This window comes from Urocampus carinirostris, chromosome 4 (assembly GCF_059441175.1).
Source record: "Urocampus carinirostris isolate Australia breed hairy pipefish chromosome 4, RoL_Ucar_1.0, whole genome shotgun sequence".
Classification (NCBI taxonomy): domain Eukaryota; kingdom Metazoa; phylum Chordata; class Actinopteri; order Syngnathiformes; family Syngnathidae; genus Urocampus; species Urocampus carinirostris.
The window spans coordinates 632,726-651,457 of NC_142352.1; the positions used below are offsets into that span (position 1 = coordinate 632,726).

At 46.0% G+C, this 18,732-nt stretch overlaps 2 protein-coding genes across 2 annotated transcripts in view; one reads left to right on the plus strand and one right to left on the minus strand.

Moving 5' to 3' along the window:
- gpatch1 (G patch domain containing 1) overlaps positions 1 to 670 on the plus strand; it is a 28,620-nt gene extending 27,950 nt beyond the window's left edge. The window contains exon 20 of the mRNA XM_088333387.1: positions 320 to 670. Coding sequence (XP_088189513.1) covers positions 320 to 353 — 34 coding nt within the window. The 3' untranslated portion in view covers positions 354 to 670. The remainder of the gene's footprint in view (positions 1 to 319) is intronic.
- Positions 671 to 7,103: 6,433 nt separating this feature from the next.
- LOC148366594 (11-beta-hydroxysteroid dehydrogenase type 2-like) lies at positions 7,104 to 16,510 on the minus strand. Its single transcript, XM_088333388.1, has 6 exons — positions 16,082 to 16,510; positions 12,094 to 12,236; positions 11,938 to 12,007; positions 10,325 to 10,510; positions 9,134 to 9,271; positions 7,104 to 7,684 (listed from the first exon to the last, which is right to left on the minus strand). Exons 1-6 carry the CDS (start codon positions 16,302 to 16,304, stop codon positions 7,245 to 7,247), a joined length of 1,200 nt encoding a protein of 399 aa, XP_088189514.1. The 5' UTR covers positions 16,305 to 16,510; the 3' UTR covers positions 7,104 to 7,244.
- Positions 16,511 to 18,732: the final 2,222 nt, after the last annotated feature.

Sequence of the window (18,732 nt, forward strand, 5' to 3'; positions counted from 1 at the left end):
ACAACTTCAGTTATCGTACACAACTAAATATCTCGTGTAGTGCTTAAAACCGGGACCTGATTTTCGATTTTGCTTTGTGTGCATTTCGAAACTCATCTATTCCAAAATAAATCTAAATATATACCATGTAGAGTTCTGCTTGTATATTTCGATACAAGAAAAAATGCTATAGGTCTCCCGGGCCCTTTTTGGAACCCGATGAGGCCCCCGACGAGTTGCCCACCCCAGATCGAGATCGTTTCAGAAGCCGTAGAAAATTTTCCCGCGGGCCATTTCCAGCCCCCGTGCCACCCCTTTGACATAGGTGCTTTCTGTCCAGGTTGAAGGGCTCGCGGCCCCCCGACGTTCGGTGACGCCGCCCTCCCGAGCCTCGTTGACCCGCCCCCCCGGAGCCTCGGTGACCCCGCCCCCCGGAGCCTCGGTGACCCCGCCCCTTCGTCTTCGCCGACGCCCCCAAATAAGGAAAGCTCTGGCGCCATTTACAGCTTGGATTTGTCAGCAGGACGAGGTGACTTTTTTCCACCTTTTTCCAAGCGACTTTTATTTTTCTTTCTCGGGAAACTCAAAAGACTCACATTTTTCTCCCAAAATCAATTGTACTTTTTGGAGAGTCACACGTGCAAACCCAATCCCCGCAATAAATGGATCACAATTTTAGAAAACGATAAAACGCGTTATCACATTTTTGATGGTTCCGAGTATGACTAAAAGAAAAATCGGACTTTTGACCGGGGCTTTATCAGTGTTCATTTTACCTGTGAAAAGCGATGGGTCTCGGGGACTCGCGTGCTCAAAAATCTACGGGTCCCGACAGAGATTTACGGCTCCCCAAAATTTAGCGTTAGCGAGGTTGAAATTGTAAATCGGCGACAAATATATAATATAAACCTATATATTCATTCACTTTTAATCATCGCACTCAATTGGTAATACTAAGCAGTTATCACTTCAAATTTTTCAGTCCACAAAAATATTGTACATTATTCAAAATAACATTGCTGAAATATTAGTCTATATATTCATGCAGTTTCAATCACTTTTTCAGTTCATACATTCTTGGTGGTTTGCTGTCCCGCCACAGTTGTAATGCCTTCTCAAGGTCCAATTGCAGCAAGGGAATTTCCATAGCTAATTTGTGCTTTTCATTGTCGTTGTTGTGCTTTTCTGAAAGTTCGTATTGCGAAATGATTTATGCGATCCAGTTTTTTTGTCACGCTGGGTGCACGCATCACTGAACATGTAGCTTCCATTATCATCCTCCTCATAGCGTCACCAGGAATATAATTGAGTCCATTTTGGCAGAAAAGTCCATTTCTTGCGAGGAGTATTCTTTTGTTTATCTTTCGTGGAATCGTTGGCTTCAAAACACGTGTTTTCCTTGCCTTCGCGGTCTTCTGAAGAATTTCTCTGCCGTTTTTTCGTGCCGGAAATATTGCCGTTGTTACCACTTTCTGTGTTATGTTTCGACTTATTACCGACACTGAAGAAATGACAATTTTTTTGTTGATTTGCACTTAATACCAACTGTTTTTACGGAGGCATACTTATCTTTCACTCAACGACAACCACCACAACAATGACGTCATCTCGAAGCAACGAGTTCTCGTTGGCCGAGATCGGCGCGAGATCAAAACAACAATGGCGGATCTGCCTGACGAAAAGTTTGGAGTGCGGTAGGTAAATCTGTGTTTAAAAAAAACAAAAACAAAAAAAGTAATCGGGTAATAATGACAATTTTGTGTCAAAAAAGTTGCGTCCTGGGGACGCACGTTGATTTGCGACGATGCGTCCCCTGCAAAAATGACGCGTCTAGGACGCAGGGACGCGGGCAAACCAGAACACTTTATTCTAAAAAGTCATTGTGTGTTATTTAGCGCCTCTTAGTGGTAAAAAGAAGAATAAGCAAAAATAAAATACACAAGTTCTCATCCGAAGGTGCATTTTTTACCACTTGTAGGTGGAGTCATTCCGATTTGACTAAACGTGCCTCCAAAACAGGGTGAGAAACAGACCGATCCACGATTTTCCGGGTTGATGTCAGGATTCCGGCGGATCCTTGAAAAGTCTCCAAAGGCATTGAATTCGTGATTGTAGAAATAAGGACTCGATCCAAATATCTTCGATCCGATTTTCCAAAGTCTTAAACCTGTGAATAAGAATGGTACGTGTTTGAAGTGGGCAGCGCGGTGGCACAGTGGTTAGCGCGTGTGCGGCACAGTTTCAAGGTGATGAGATCAAACCTTCCTGTGTGGAGTTTGCACGTTCTCCCCGTGCTTGCGTGGGTTTCCTCCGGGCACTCTGCTTTCCTCCCACATTCCAAAAACATGCATGTCAGGTGAATTGGCCTAACCAAATTGTCTCTAGGTGTCCCCTGCCCGAAGAGAGCTGGGATGGGCTCCGGCACCCCCGCGACCCTACTGAGGATAAGCGGTGCAGATAATGGATGGAAGATGGCTCAGGGAGAGCAGGGATGGAATTCTCTTATCTGAAGGCTTCTCTCACAGCCCTCCTAGCAAGTTCAACATCCATTAATGTCTTCTCTTCTCGTTTTAAATGTCGACACAAGTTTAAACTTAATGAAGTTATTTAATCAAAAACAGAACTTTTTTTTTTTTTAGTGCAAGTCTTTGTACTGTTTCGATCAAAATTATAAACTGACTCAAGGGGGAGCGGGGTTCACATATTGAATGATCATGACATTTCTAAGCAATAACTATCGTTAAAGATCTTTATTACTTTGTGTTTACTTGGATCGGGCCGATACCAAAATTCCCAGTATTGCCCGTAAAAAACCTTCTAAAATAATAAATAAGGTAACAAGGTAAACTTAACCATAAGATAGACATAGACGTTAAGTGGTGCAGATCATGGACGGGTGGATGGATGGACGTGTTTGAAGTCAAAAGATTTTGTAACATTTTGAAGAATTCGCCGATCTGCAACATGCGCTCTCGGTCGGGCCTTTCGGAGCAGACGCAGGTTTTAGGCCCGCCTGCCCGCGGCCGGGGCGAAGAGGACGACTTTTCAAACGGCGTCCGATATGCTGAAAAACATCGCGGGTAACGTCTTCCCGATACTCTCGTTTGAAAGTCGTGGAAGTCGATGACTCCGGATGACTTTTGAATGACTCCGGTAAGAAGACCGAAATCCAATTGCCAAATTGTGTTTAAAGCGACCTAGGAAAAGAAACGGAGGAAACCGAGATCGGGCAACAAAAAGTGCTCGAGTTTGAACCGGCGTCTGCGGAGTCGAACCCAAACCTTCTTTTCCTGGTGACGGACGGGACGCGCTTCCTTCGAGATCGCACGAAGAGCGCGTCGAGAAGCCGAAATCGATTCTTCATTTTCGACGCGCTCTGGGACTCCTCGTTATCTCTCATTGAAACCGGGATGGACACGATTCATCTAGGAGTGCGTTATGTTGAAGAGTAAACGGGTGCAAGGAGTGAAGGAACGCTCGCAAGGAAAAGAAGAAATGCCGCCGGGCCTTCAATCGCGTCCGTCGATTCGTTTCCTGCCATTTCATTTGTTCACACTTGTTTGTTGATGTTGCACTTTTCTGGATGGGCGCCACCAGGCTGTACTTGCCCAAGATGCAACACAGGAAACGCTGCCCCGACCCGCCTGTGCGCTTAACGCTGGGGTGTCAAACTCCAGAGCCAGTTCAGGCCCGCCGAGGGATTGAATCCGGCCACCGAAACAACAACACGAGAGAAAAACAAGTTGCGGGTTGAAATATGGCAACTGTATGTTGCCAAAGCCAGGTGCCTCCAACAAAGACACTGGACTTCTATTTATTTCTCTCTCTCTCTCTCTTCAACCCCTTTTCTCCCATTCTCTGTCTCTTTCACTCTCTGTGTCTCTCTTTTTATCTTCCTTTGTTGCTCTTTTTCTTTCTCTCTGTCTTCTTTTGCTCTAACTTCCTTTTTTCCTTTTCTCTCTTCTCTTTCTCTTCCGACCCTTCGGGCTCTTTTCTCTCCCTCTGTGTCTTTCTATTTCTCTTTGGATTTCATTCTTCTCCCTTTCTTTTCCCCCTCTCTCACGACTTTTTAGCATTTGTTTCTCACGCTCTCTCCCTCTTTCTCTCTTTTTCATTCTTTGTCCCGCCCTCTGTCCCTTCCCTCCCTCTTTCTCTCTTTTTCTTTCTCTTGAATCGACTAGTCCGGCCCCCGACAGAATGTTTGTTCTATGGTGTGGCCCCCCGAGTTGAACACCCCTGGCCCAGATTGAAAGACTTGGAATCTCAGAGGCCAGAAGGTTCCACAGCACTAGGACACGAATGGAAAACGCCCTCGAAACTGCGGTCTCATCCCAAAACAACGGCGACCGGATCATAAAGGTGCCGTATTTGAGTCAATGATGGATTAAGCGGGAAACGTTGCACCGTTTTCGACGGTCAGCTTTCGAATCCGGGAACCGGTCCGAGTTCTGTTTTTCGCAAAGACCCGAGTAAGTTTCTCACAGCGGTTCTTGGTCCTCCGACACCCCCGCATCCAAAGTATTCCGGACTCGATTTTGCAATGCGTGCCGAAAAAACCTGGTTTTTCAAAAGTTTATTTTTGATCACATAGTGAGCGAGAATAGAATCACAGTTTGCGCGGTGAGGCTAGCTTCTACGAACGCACGGGTGTCAAACATGTGGCCCGCGGGCCGGATCGGGCCCGCCAAGGTTTTGAATCTGGCCCGTGAGACATTCCAAAATGAAGCACAATAGAACAATGAGTTGAAGTTTGAAATATGGCCACTTGATGTCGCCAAAGCCAGGTGCCACTCACAAAACAACTGGAGCGGCCTCTTTCTTCCTCTCATTTTCTTTCTCACGCTCTCTTATCTTCTTCTCACTTTTCACTCCCTCTTTCTATCTCTCTTTTTCTTGCTTTGCTTTCATTCTCTTCTTTCTTTCTCACCCTCTCTTTTTATTTCTCTCTTTTGCACTATTTTTTTCCTCACTTTCACTTTCTTTTTTTTCTCTCTCCCTCTCTCTTCCGCCATGTCTTTTTTTTCACCTTCTCTCTTCCGCACTCTTTTTCTTTCTCTCTCTCTTTCAGTGTCTCACCCTCACTCATTTTTCCTGTTTTTTTCTCCTTCTCTCTCCCTTTGTCTGGCTTTCTCCCTTTCAATATCTTAACTTTTCTAGTATTACTGTGCTTGGATTTGAGAATTTTTGTTGTGTTTTTCTAGTAAGATTGTAGTATTTTTCAAGTTTTTCCACAGAATAATTTTTCCGGTACATCTGTTGTATTTTTGTTTCTGTCGTCATATTTTTCAATGAAAGTATTACTGTAGCATTTCGGTAGTCTTATTTTTCTATCAGTATTTTTGTAGTATTTCTTTAGTTATTTTTATTTTCAGAATGAAAGCAAAAAATATATATATGGTTCCCTGTTTTAGGCACTAAAATTGATATTTAGTTTTAGACTATTTGGTAGTATTTCTGTAGTAGTACTTTTGAATCCGTATTAGTGCAAGTAGTATTCTTGTAGTATTTTTATAGTATTTGTTTTTCTTTTCAAAATAATAGCAGAAAGAGAGAGAGAGAGAGAGATGGTTCCCTGTTTTAGGCACCGCATTTTGATATTTATTTTTAGACTATTTTGTAGTATTTCGGTAGTAGTATTTTTGTATCAGTATTACTGCAAGTAGTATTTTTGTAGTATTTCTATGGTATTTTTTTTCTTTTCAGAATGAAAGCAAAATAGATATTCATATATACTATATATATATATATATATATATATGGTTCTCTGTTTTAGGCACTAAATTTGATATTTAGTTATAGACTATTTTGTAGTATTTCTGTAGTAGTATTTTTGTTCTTGACAATCCAGACCAAATTGGCAAAAAAAAACGTTTTCATTTGTTGTACTTCATTTACTATCATATAAATTGTCCTTAGAATTTGACCGTTTTGGTTCGGCAGCCCTGAGGGGGGCCGCACGTGGCCCCTCGGGCCGTAGTTTGCCCACCTCGGCTTTAAACGGAAAATATGCTTTTCATAAAGCATCAAAGGGACAGTGTGATATTGATTTCAATAATCAACAAAAATACTTATCAAAATACTTTTATATACACTTCAGTTGAGAAATAAGCATTTCTTTTATACACGAGGAGCTGAAATCATTGTCCGCCGTCTTGCTGCTCCGGGTACCCAAACGCCTCAAAAAGACCGGGCCAAAAATACCTTTTGGTCACCTTGAGCTTCCGTAGTTTGTACTCTTCCTTGGGCTTTTTAGCGCTTGGCTTTCAGTTGCACTGCACCATACGGCTCCATCTAGTGGTCAAATAAAACACACACTGCCCCTTCAATGTCTTCTGTGCTAAAGGCCAACATTTAAATAGCTGCTTATTTTTTAGGTACTTTTTATTTTGAAGAAGAAAAAGTTCCGTTTGCAGAACACGACAGAACTGTCCTCTTAAAGGGACAGTGTCTAATCTTGAGCGCCTCCTAGTGGTACAAAACAAAACTTTCATTTCGTGGAAAAAAAAATCAACTAGGCAAAAATACACAAACCATCGTACTAGTGTTAAGATTGATCATAAAAAAAGCATAGGTGGAGAAATGTGAATTCTCTAGAAGTCTGTCATCTTGCTGCTACACTGTGCTCTGTGGCACGGCCCTTCCTTCGCATGAGACGACGGTGCCGTCGACAGGGTTCGTACGGGTGCTTGGTATCCTTAAAAAAAGCTTGAATTGGAATGTGGGGTTTGCAAAGTTTGTGCTCGAACTTGTCAATTCTTGAAATCGTTGCCATGTTTCTTAGGTTAGGGGTTTGGGTTTGAGCTTTGAATAAGGGTTTAACTTATTTCATAGTTCCACGGTAGGGTTAGGGTTGGAGACTAAGGTCTAAGCCCCTTATTAGGGTATTAAACTGAATATAGGTTTTTGAAATGGGGTTGGGGCTGGAGTTCGGTGTAGGCTTAGGAACTAGGGTTTGAGTTCCATATTGGGGTTCTGAAGTGAATGTAGGGTTCCAAAATGGGTCGGGAGCTCGGGTTTGAGGGTCCCCGAATTCTGTCGGGGCTAGAGTTTAGGCTCCCGTTCTTTCCATCGCTAAGCGTCCGCCTTTACCCGTGAAAATCTTAAATAGGACACGCCGCGGCTTGAAGGATTTCACAACCAATGGGACGCGAGGCCTTTGTCGTCGGCCGGCACCGCTTTGCATTCTGGGTAGCGCGCCCCGCCCTCGACCGCCCGCCCGCCCCTCAAAACGGATGGGAAAAACGTCCAGGAACGGGACGTTCCCGTCACTCGACTTTGTCCCGGTCGTTGTTGTTGTCGTCTTGGCGAGGAGGGGCGGGGCGGGGGCAGGGCGGGCCCTCTTCGGCGTGGCCGTGTCGGACCATGCCCCCTCCCCGGAGGGCCCGGGGCGCCGAGCGGTTTTTGATGAAGAGACTCTGCAGGAAGCGGTCCCGGACGGCGTCGGGGGCGTAGCCGCTCACCAGGTACATGAGGCCCACGCCGGGTCCGGCGAAATAGCGTTTGCGGGGCCGGGGCTCGCGCAGGGCCCGCTCCAGGGTGGCCACCACCGGGCCCAGGTCCGGCTCGGCGCGACGGGCAAAGTCCCGGAAGAGGGCCCGGCTCTCCGCCACGTAGTCCTGGCCGAAATCCTCCAGGAGCGTCGGAGGGAGCCACTCCAAAAGACGCCGGTGCTGAGCTTCCCAGTAGGCCGTGTCGCTGCAGTGAGCTGCTCCGACCCCCCCCCAAAAAAAACACAAAAAAGAAAGGGGGTTAGCCCCCGGGGCCAAATGTGGACCGGAAGAAACGACAACATTGTTCCGGTTGGGGCTTTCTATTATTCCTTCGGGGGAGGTGGGCGTAGAAACGTCAGCGTGTGGTCCTTAGCATCTACTCGTTAGCATGTGTTTGTTAGCACGTGGCTCATTAGCATGTAGTTGTTAGCGTGTGTTTGTTAGCATGTGGCTGTTAGCGTGGCTCGTTAGCATGCAGTTGTTAGCGTGTGGTCCTTAGCATCTACTCGTTAGCGTGTGTTTGTTAGCATGTGGCACGTTAGTGTGACTCGCTAGCGTCTACTCGTTAGCGTGTGTTTGTTAGCATGTGGCTGTTAGCTTGGCTCGTTAGCATGTAGTTGTTAGCGTGTGGTCCTTAGCATCTACTCGTTAGCGTGTGTTCGTTGGCATGTGGCTGTTAGCGTGGCTCGTTAGCATGAAGTCATTAGCGTGTGGTCCTTAGCATCTACTCATTAACGTGTGTTTGTTAGCATGCAGCTGTTAGCATTTACTCTTTGGCATCTCTCGCTTTTTCTCAGTCAGGATTTAATCAAGGTGCGCAGCGAAAACCATCGACTCATTTAAATGACGTAGTTTACCTCTCTCTCTCTGGTTATCTCTCTCTCTCTCTCTTTCTCTCTCTCTCGTTACCTCTCTCTTGTTTTCTCTCTCTCTCTCTCTGTCTCCCGTTATCTCTCTCTCCCTGTCTCTCGTTTTCTCTCTCTCTCTCGTTATCTTTCTCTCTCTTTTCCACCCCTTTTCTCCCGCTCTGTCTTTGTCTCTCTCACTCTCTGTGTCTCTCTTTTTCTCTTCCTTTGTTGCTCTTTGTCTCTTTCTCTCTCTGTGTCTTTTAACCTCTTTTGCTGTAACTTCATTTTTTTCTTTTCTCTTTCTCTCTTCCTACCCTTTGCCCTTTCTTTTCTCTTTTCTCTCCTCCTGTCTTTGGATTTCTTTCTTCCTCTCCCTTTCTTTTCCCCCTCTCTCACAACTTGTTTTCTTTTGTTTCTCACACTCTCTCCCTCTCTCTCTTTTTTGTTCTTTGTCCCACCCTCTCTCTTCTTTTCTCTTTTTCTTTCTCATCTACTCGTCCGGCTCCCTGACAGAACGTTTGTTCTATGGTGTGGCCCCCGAGTTCAAACGAGTTGGACACCCCCGCTTTAAATGAAAAGAGATAAGGGTTCCAGGGTTTCACCGGGCCCACCCGAATTATTTTGAGATATAATGGCTTTAATCGTCTATTCTGAAAATAAACGCGGCTTCCCGAGGCAACAGGAATCGGACCTGGGTCGTTGCGGCGTCGGCGCCGATTTCCGACCGCCGGCGGTACAGAGCGCATATGAAAGGCGGCCCGTTTGATCTCGCGACGGCCCCCGGGCCCTTATTGAACAGCCCCGGTTTAGTCTTACCTGTTTTGTAGGAGGACGGCAGTACGGTGGAGACGTGGACGCCCCAGGGGGCCAATTCGTGTCTCAGAGTCTCCATGCAGAGGTTGAGGGCCGCCTTTGAGGCCCCGTAGGCCGCCAAGCAGGGAAACGGTTGGTCGCCTGAGGACAGGGGGGCGGGGCTTACTCAAAAAGAGCTTCCTCCTGCTTTCTAGCACTCCGTATGACAGCTAGTGGTCGAATATTACGCACTGTCCCTTTAAGGACCTGGAAAAAAAAGGCCTTTTTCCCTCCTCCGTCACCCCTCAATCAAAAGCTCGGGTTTCCGATCGGGCGTTTCGGCGAAGGAGCAGCTTTGGGGTGGACCCGCTGAGGAGCTTCCTTTTCTGTCTTTCTCTCACTTTCTTTTTTTCACATGCTTCCTCTCTCTCTTTCTTTCTTCCTTCCTTTTTTCTCTTTCTTTCCGTCTCTTTCTTTTTTTTCTCTCTTTCTCTCTTTACCATGGCAGTCTTTTTTTCTCTCTTTTCCTTTTTTTCTTTCTCTTTCTCTCTTTACAACGACACTTTTTTCTCCTATTATTTTAGTCTCTTTCCCTCTCTCTTTATCGCTCTTTCTTTCTCTCTTTACCATGACACTTTTTTTTTCTCTCTTATTTTTCTTTTTGTTCTCTTTCTTTCTCTCTTTACCATGAAAGTTTTTTTTCCTATCTTTCTTTTTTTGTTCTCTCTTTCTTTCTCTTTACCATGAGTCTTTTTTTTCTCCCCTTCTTTTAGTCTCTTTCCCTCTCCTTTTATCGCTCTTTCTTTCTCTCTTTCTCTCTTTACCATCACACTTTTTTCTCTTTCTTTCTTTCTCTTTCTTTCTTTCTCTCTTTACCATGACACTTTTTTTCTCTCTTAATTTCTTTCTTTTTTTGTTCTCTTTCTTTCTCTCTTTACCATGAAAGTTTTTTTTCTATCTTTCTTTTTTTGTTCTCTCTCTCTTTCTTTCTCTTTACCATGAGTCTTTTTTTTCTCCCCTTCTTTTAGTCTCTTTCCCTCTCCCTTTATCGCTCTTTCTCTCTTTACCATCACACTTTTTTTCTCTTTCTTTCTTTCTCTTATCTCTTTCTTTCTCTCTTTACTGTCTCATTCTTTTTGTCTCTTTCCCTCTCTCTTTTTTCCGCTCTTTCTTTCTTTTTCAGTCCCTTTCCCTCCCTCTCCCCCTTTTCCTTACCGGCGGGACTGGAGACGGCGACGAGTCTCCCCCGGTGTCGCCTGAGGAGGGGCAGGAAGGCGGTGGTGACGTGGAGGGTCCCGAAGAAGTTGACCTCCATGCAGCCCCGGAAGTCGTCCAGGGGGCACAACTCCACCTCCCCGAAATTGACGCAGACCCCCGCGTTGTTCACCAAGGCCCACAGAGCTGACGGCGACAAGCAGACTTTAGCGCCCCCCGGTGGACACCCGCGACCGCATCCCGGACTGGTGAGCGAAAAGGACGCCTTCGACGGCAGGGGGCGCAATGGCCCTACATAAAACGAGGCCTTGTGTTCTCCCAACAGCGCAAACGATAAAAATGGCGGATCCCGTTTTTATCCGCCTTTCGGGATCGAGAAAACCCGGAAACGTTTTCTTGTCGTGATATGATGACGTCATCCGGAGTGCGGTTATTATTCGATATGGCTCTTCTCTTCACAATTTGCAATCAATAGACGCCGTTTTCGTGTCAATAGTCTATTTACACTATTTAAAATATGCGTTTTATGCATTTGGGGGTCTGGGGCGCTCGGAGAGGGTCTGCTTTTCCAGGAAAATAAGTTTGATGGAGACTCTGGCTGTCCAAGGGATTTCGAATATACTTGAGAATCTCCCCCTTGTATTCCTTTACACATTCGTCTTTTTTCTCTGTATTCTTCCAGCACTTTGTTTTCTCGAAAAATTGGAATCCAGTATGTTTTTCGATTTGCAATAAGCAATAAAAATCGACAAAGTTTGTGGTATAATCCCGATTGGAACCGCTAGAGGCCGCATCTTCACTATACTGAAAGGACATCTCTCTCTATCTCTATTTCTCTCTCTCTCTTTCTCTCTATCTCTATTTTTTTCTATTTCTATCTCTTTATCTCTATCCCTCTCTATTTTTCTCTCTTTATTTTTTTCTATCTCTCTCTATTTCTCTATCTCTCTCTATGAATCTCTATCTCACTCTATTTCTATATATCTCTATTTCTATCTCTCACTATCTCCATCTCTTTATCTTTATTTCTCTCTATCTCTCTCCATCTCTAGTTGTCTATATATCTCTATCTCTTTCCATCTCTCTCCATCTATCTATCTAAAGTTGGTGGTATAATCCCGATAAAAACCGCTACAGGCTGCACCTTCATTACATACTTGAAGGACATCTCTCTCTATCTCTATTACTTTATCCATCTCTATCTCTATCTGTCTCTATTTCTCTATCTCTCTCTCTTTCCATCTCTCTATCTCAAATTGGTGGTATAATCCCGATAAGAACCGCTAGAGGCCGCACATTCACTACATACTGGAAGGACGTCTTTTGGTTTGTTTACTGCTGCGCATGCGCACCAGGCAATCTGAGGCGCTTGCCAAGCCAGTAGAAAAGGTCGCGCTTACATTGTATACCGGAGGAATACCCTATACTACTACTACTACTACTACAGAAATACTTCTTGCAACAAATACTGCTTAGGTTATACCACAGAAATACAAAAAAAAACCCGACCTGAGTGATACTAGGGTACAGAAATACTGTAATTGTCTATTTGGAGCTCGTTCTTTTTACGTTGAGTGAGCGTGGGTGGGCGTGGCCCGGTGGGCGGGTCCTACCTTGCGTGCCGAGGGCGCAGGTCACGTCCTCCACCGCTCGGCGCACCTGAGCCGGCTGCGTGATGTCCACCTGCGCAAAGCGTCAAAAGGACTTTTTTTCTGAGGGAGGACGAAAGAAAAGAACAAGGACATGAAAGAAAGAGAGAGCCCACCCACCTGCAGGACCGTCATGGCGGGCGAGCATTTCCGCCTGAGTTCTTGCGCCCCTTCTCCTTCCTGGCGGAGGACCGTAGCGAACACGCGGAAGCCCAAACCGTCCAAGTGCAGCGCCGTCGCTAGGCCGAAACCGGAATCGCAGCCTAAGGAGGAAAAGGAAAAAAAGGGAAGAAAAGGAAGAAAGGGGGGGCAAGACGCGCTCGGGCTTGCTCTTTCGTGTTCTAAACATATGGCGAGTCGTTTCAGATTAAGCGAGGTGTTGGGTCTAACTTTCAGGTTTGGTTCCGTTACATAAAGAAGAAAAGAAAAGGGGGCGGGGCCCAGGTCAAGTCATGCTTATTTGGATAGCACCTAATCACAAGGAGTCTCAAAGGGCTGCAAGGACCACGGACTATTATGACACTATCACCTGATCTGCAACCTACATGAGGGCAAGGAAAAACCTCAGAAACCTTAAAGAAGGGACCACACATGAGGTCATTCCCCTTACACGCTCATCTTGCTCTTTCATGTTGTAAACATCTGATGACCTCACCGAGAGTCACATTTAGCAGGGGAATTAGGTTCCTTTCATGTTTGGTTCAGTTAGATCTAGATAGTATGACAATCTATTTTTTTAGGGATGCCGCGTCTCCCTTTCAGGTTTTGTTCAGTAAAATCTACTTTCTGTACGTGATTTAAGAGGGATGATTCGTGTTTTCATGTTATGTTTGTTTAGATGAAGTTATTGGTGTAGAGGGTGTGTCGCATCTTTCTTTTATATTTTGTTCAATTGGAGCTAGTTAGCATGTCAACACAGATGGTTAGCCTTCCTTTCATGTTTTGTGGATTTAGATCTAGATAGTGTTGTAGCGGTCAGGGACGTTGCACCTCTTTTCATGTTTTGTTGGTTTAGATGTAAATAGTGTTTCAAGCTAAAGAAGAAAGGATGTTGGGTCTTGTGTTTTTCATCAATGAGATCGGGTTAGTGGCTTACCGGGAATATTGCGTCTTACTGTCATGTTTTGTTCACTTCTATGTAGTGCAGGGGTAGGGAACCTATGGCTCGGGAGCCATACATGGCTCTTTTCATGAGTACGTATGGCTCCGAAATAAAATGCAACTATTGCACATCTCTCTGTGGCGTTCCAAAGTCAAGTGATTTCATCCCCATTTTGCTCCATATAATGGAGGAGTTTGATAAGAAACCATTAAACTGATCAATAAAAACGCTGACTTTGATTGGGTGAGCAGTACGGGTGGGCGGATCCCTGCACACAGTGCAAGGCACTTCCTTCTCTCTCTCTCTCTCTCGCTAAGTGCAAGTGAATATGACCATGTGCTTATCGTTTGCAGTCATTTGTGACATTTTTACCAAAGAACTTTGCATGCACACTGTTTTGAAACTGTTAAAGAACAATTTTGATGGCAAAAATTTGCATCAACACTCTTAACTGAAGGTGGCAAATTGTAAATGGCATATGGACATTGATTTGGGACACAGGATTTGGCATGATTATCATTTCATACATTTGATGAAATCATTAAATGACACACAGTGAAATCAAATCTGCTTTTGTCTAGAGAGCGTGTTTGGCAGTTTTTTCAATTTTGTCTGAAAAGATATGATGTGGCTCTCTCCATTTCTTTTTGAAACATGTTTTGCTTTTATGGCTCTTTGGCTCGAAAAGGTTCCTGACCCCTGATGTAGTGTGTCAAGGTCCTGCAACAGAAAAGTTTTGTTCACTGAGATCTATGTTGAATTGGATGTAGCTAGCGTGTCAACGTGACTTTCATTTTTTTTGCTTCTTATTAAAACGAATATCGACAATGTTCCCGAAGGCGCGTGGCATGGTGGCGCGTGGCTCGACCCGTAGTACTTTTGCAGGGACGGTTTAATAATTGAAAGCTTTTTAAGAGCGCGAAGAGGAAACGATCCCGGCGGCAGTAAAGATAGGCGCCCCCGCACGCGCACGTCCGTCGGTCAAACGAGGACAAAAGAAGAACTTTCCCCAAATCGTTTTTTTCCTTTCGCCTTTAATGCCACCTTCTTATCGCTCGTACGCCCAACACAAAACAAGAACCATTTAGAAAACGTCTCGTTTCGAAAAGAGACCGTCCCTGAAAAAAGAGCTGGAAATCCCATCCCTAGTTGTGGAGATCGTCTAGTCCATTTTTTTTTTAAATGAAAAGGAAAACGTCTTCATATTTCGGTCGTCTTTTTATTCAAGTATCAAAAGACGACTCTTCTTAGTACGGCGGGACCTCTACTTACAAACAAAAGTTTCGGGTGAAAAAATACCTGAACCGGAAAATATTGCCTCTAGTTACAAAGTGGTTGCAGGATACAAGGCCTGTTACCGGAGTTCTACCCGGTGCACACGCGGAAATCCCGGAATGCTACGTGAATACTCTACCGGGTAGTAGCGCTACCGGGAGTTTTCATTCACAACAGACGCCATATGAGAAATGTCGAAAAGAAGAGGAAGAGACTTTTTCTGGCCATCCAAACAAAGCCAGGTGTGAAAAATGGAAGCGTGTGTGTGTGTGGACAAGGAGGAAGACTCAGACGTCTTTAAGACGTTTTGGCAAAAAAAGTCTCGGAATTTTTGGAGAGGAAGCACCCAGAATAGTGTTGGCGGATCGGGTTATCGCTCATTACGATTTCCCGTGGATTGTCAAAAGAGCGGATGTCATTGGATCCGTTTTTCAAAAAAGGACAGGCAAAAAACACTGCTGAGGACCAGTAAACAAGGAGACAGGTTAAAAGGTACCTGAATATTTGGATTTTCTGTTTTTGATATGCCCCCTTTCATGTTTATTGTGCAGTCATCTCATTTGAATACGTATTTGTTTCATGTTCTGATGCACTTTGATGATTTATTTAAAAAAAGAACACACTTTTGCGGGGCTCGGAACAAATTTACGTCGGAAAGGCGTCTCTACTTACAAATGTTTCAGGTTACAAAGCAACTCCCGGAGCCGATTCGTTACGGAAGTAGATGTACCGATGTATGTTGAGCCGAAAGAGCCCATTGTCTAAAAAAGCTACAGTTCCTATCGCTAATTGTTGAGATTTTGTCGAATATTTCTTAAAACGATGACTTAAATAACGATACGTTATTATCGGTAATATATTTAATAAAGTAACAACACAAATCTGAAGATTCTTTTTAGTATGTCAAGACAAAAGAGCCAATACCTTACAAAGAGTTACAATTCCCATTACAAATCGTGGATATTGTGTAATCCAATTGTAATATTATGATTCCATTTAAGGAAAAATGTGACATTATCATTTGCAATATACAGATCAAAACTAAGACGAGTCTTTTAAGTGAGCCGAGCCAGCTGGAAATCCCCTCCCTCATTGTGGAGATCGCGTCGTCTAGTTTTTTAAAACGACGAACTAAATAAACGTTACAATGTTGAAGTATCAATAAAAATGTGAAAAGCTGAGTCTTTCGAACGAGCCAAGCCAAAAGAGCCAGGACACTAAAATGAGTTTTAATTCCCATTACTCGCTGTGCAAATGTATAATACATTCTTTTCAAGATATTTTTTCATGTTTTGCATCATGTTGCATTATTATTGGTAACATACCGACCGTGACTAAAAGAGATGACTCTTTTTAGTGAGCCGAGCCAAAAAAAAACGATTTTTGAGTCACTCGTTGTAAAGAGGGTGTAGTTCAATTTTCTGCACAAATATTTAAATATCTGCACAATGTCTCATTATTAATGGTAATATATGTATGAAAGTATCCCCTCAAAAAACTCGAAGAGCCGTTTGGGCTCCGACTTTTATGAGTGAATCAGGCTAAAAGAGCCAGTTTCCTAAAAAGTAGCGTCATTTCCATGACAAATGACCACAAACGACCCCCTCGGACGTCATTTTTCTCTTTTCTTGACTTTGGAAATGTCATCCAATCTTGAATTGGTTGCGCACTAAACCGTGTCCAAGAAGAGCGAAGGAAAGTCCAAAGTTTGGGCACGCGCGTAATTCTCACCTGTAATGACGACGGCTTTCCCGCCGGCGGGAAGTAGCCGGGGGTCGCGCGCTTTCGGACCCCGGGGGGGCGTGCGGCCGAGGCCGAGGACGCTCCGCGCCAAGGCCGCCAAGGAGGCCGCCAAGGAGGCCGCCGCCGAGGCCGCTGCCGAGGCTGCCAAGGCCGCCAGGGCCCCCAAGGGCCCCAGGGCCGCCGCCATCCATGCCAGCGCCCGGGCCTCCATCTCGGACCTCCTCCTGGTCCTGGTTCTGGTCCTGGTTCAGGTATTGCTTCTAGTTCCGTTCCTGGGCGTCCTCTTTCCTTTGCCGGACTGTCAGTGTGGACGCGCTCACGCCCCTTATATAGGCCGCGTGCGCACGGCCAAATGCGCGCACCCGACGCCAAGCGCTCACTTCTTGTCACGCTCGTGAGCACGCGTGCGCGCCCCCTGAAGTGGTAGTGCGCGGGTGCGCGTGTACGCCTCCAATCCAAGGCAAAGTGTGTGCGCTCTTGCGCTCATTTGACTTTGCGCGTGCGCGTCGGCGTGAATGTGCGCCAATCGGTCGCGCGCATTCCCTCCAATCCATGTCACCGTGGGTGCACGCGCCCGCCCGTGACCACACGTGTGCGCGCTCGTCATGTACCATGCCTGTTTTGGGAATGCGCGTGTGCGCTTGTCGTGCACTTTGTGGACGATTATAAGGCGCAATGAGGTCTTTTTTGTTTGGGTTTGTTTTCCGAAAGTCGTCAGGGGTCTGAAACTTGCAGCCTGGGGGGCAATTGCAGCCCTCAAAAAAAGAAAAGAAAACGGGACGCGTGTCAAGACAAAAAAATGACTTTTGATTTACTTTCAGTGTGTTTTCACTTGAGCTGGTATGTTAGAGTAACAGGTGGATGTAGAATGGGGGCGGGGTTGACTTTTTATTCAAGATTGGAATGGATAAGGTCTGAAACAAATGGAACCCGTGCGAAGGAAAAGTGACAATCGATTTACCTCGGGTGTCACTTCCATTGAGCTGGTCAAGTGGAGTAGCGGGTGAATGCAGAGGGGTAGGAAATAGTCGATTCCATTTAAAGATGTTCTGGATGGATGCGGTCCTGAAAAAAATGGAACTTGTGTCAAGAAAACAAATGACACGATTTTGCGCGTCAAGAAAAGGTAGCATTCGATTGGCCTTCGATGTGACTTGACTTGAGCCGGTGAGGCGGAGTAGTGGGCGGATGCATAGGTCGGAGGAGACGGTGGATTCCGAAGGGATCGTGTCATAAAAAGGAAAAAAGACATTTGATTTACCTTTGGTGTGAAGGGACTTGACCTGGTACAGTAGAGTAACAGATTGATGCAGAAGGAGGGGGTGACGGTGTATTAAGATAAAACAAGTTATGATTGGATGAAGTCCCTCAAAATAATGAAGCTCATGGAAAGGAAAAGAGACATTTGATTTACCTTTGGTGTGAAGGGACTGGTACAGCGAAGTAACGAGCGGATGCAAAAAGGGCAAGGCGACGGTACATTTCAACGAAAACAGATTTTTCAGCTTCCGCTCGTGAGGATGTTTTCCCGGCTTTAACTCGCATTTCGATTTCAAGAATCATCTTCACGGCGAACGGGTTCCGGCCACACTACCCGGATCTTCTTATTCCTCGGTCACGGCCGTTCGCGTTTCCACGGTTATCGTGATTTTGCATCTGGCTTTAGCATGAGCGCGAGTCTCGGGACCGCGGCCAATAAAAACGTACAACAGATACAATATTGTGTTGCCGTGCGCACGAGATCCTCCGGTGAATGAACAAAGGGAAAGGCATTGTGGGAGGTACTTCGGCCGTATAGGCCTTTTCCCGACACGACCGATGGCGGGTCGGCGTCTGATGTGAGCTGGACCGACAGTAGACGGGCTTCCTATAGACAGGATTTCTTTTGCTAGAAAAGTAGTTTGTGGTCAAGTGGGGGAAATGGCGTAAAGAGGGGGCCAAAAGACACCCTTAAGTGGAAATGTGGCAAGGCGGGGTGGCTATCCCCGGGCGGCCGTTTCCCGGGTCGACTGTACCCCTGGGTGCTCGTTTACTGGAGCGGCCGTATCCTGTGGTGGCCGTCTTCCCGAGTGGCCGTATCCTGTGGTGGACGTATCCTGGGGTGACTGTATCCCGGGGCGGCCGTATCTTTGGGTGGCCGTATCCCGGGGTGACTGTATCACGGGGCGACTGTATCCTGGAGCGACTGTATCCCGGGGTTGCCGTATCTTGGGGTGGCCGTCTCCCCGAGTGTCTGTATCTTGTGGTGGTGGACGTATCCTTGGGCGACTGTATCCTGGGGCGGCTGTCTCCTGGGGTGGCCTGATCCCAGAGTGGCTGTATCCTGGGGCGACTGTATCCCAGGGCGGCCGTATCTTTGGGTGGCCGTATCCTGGGGCCACTGTATCTCGGGGCAGCCGTATCTCGGGGTGGCCGTCTTCCCGAGTGGCCGTATCCTGTGGTGGACGTATCCTGGGGCGACTGTATCCTGGGGCGGCCGTATCTTTGGGTGGCCGTATCCCGGGGTGACTGTATCACGGGGCGACTGTATCCTGGAGCGACTGTATCCCGGGGCTGCCGTATCTTGGGGTGGCTGTCTCCCCGAGTGTCTGTATCTTGTGGGCGACTGTATCCCGGGGCGGGTGTCTCCTGGGGTGGCC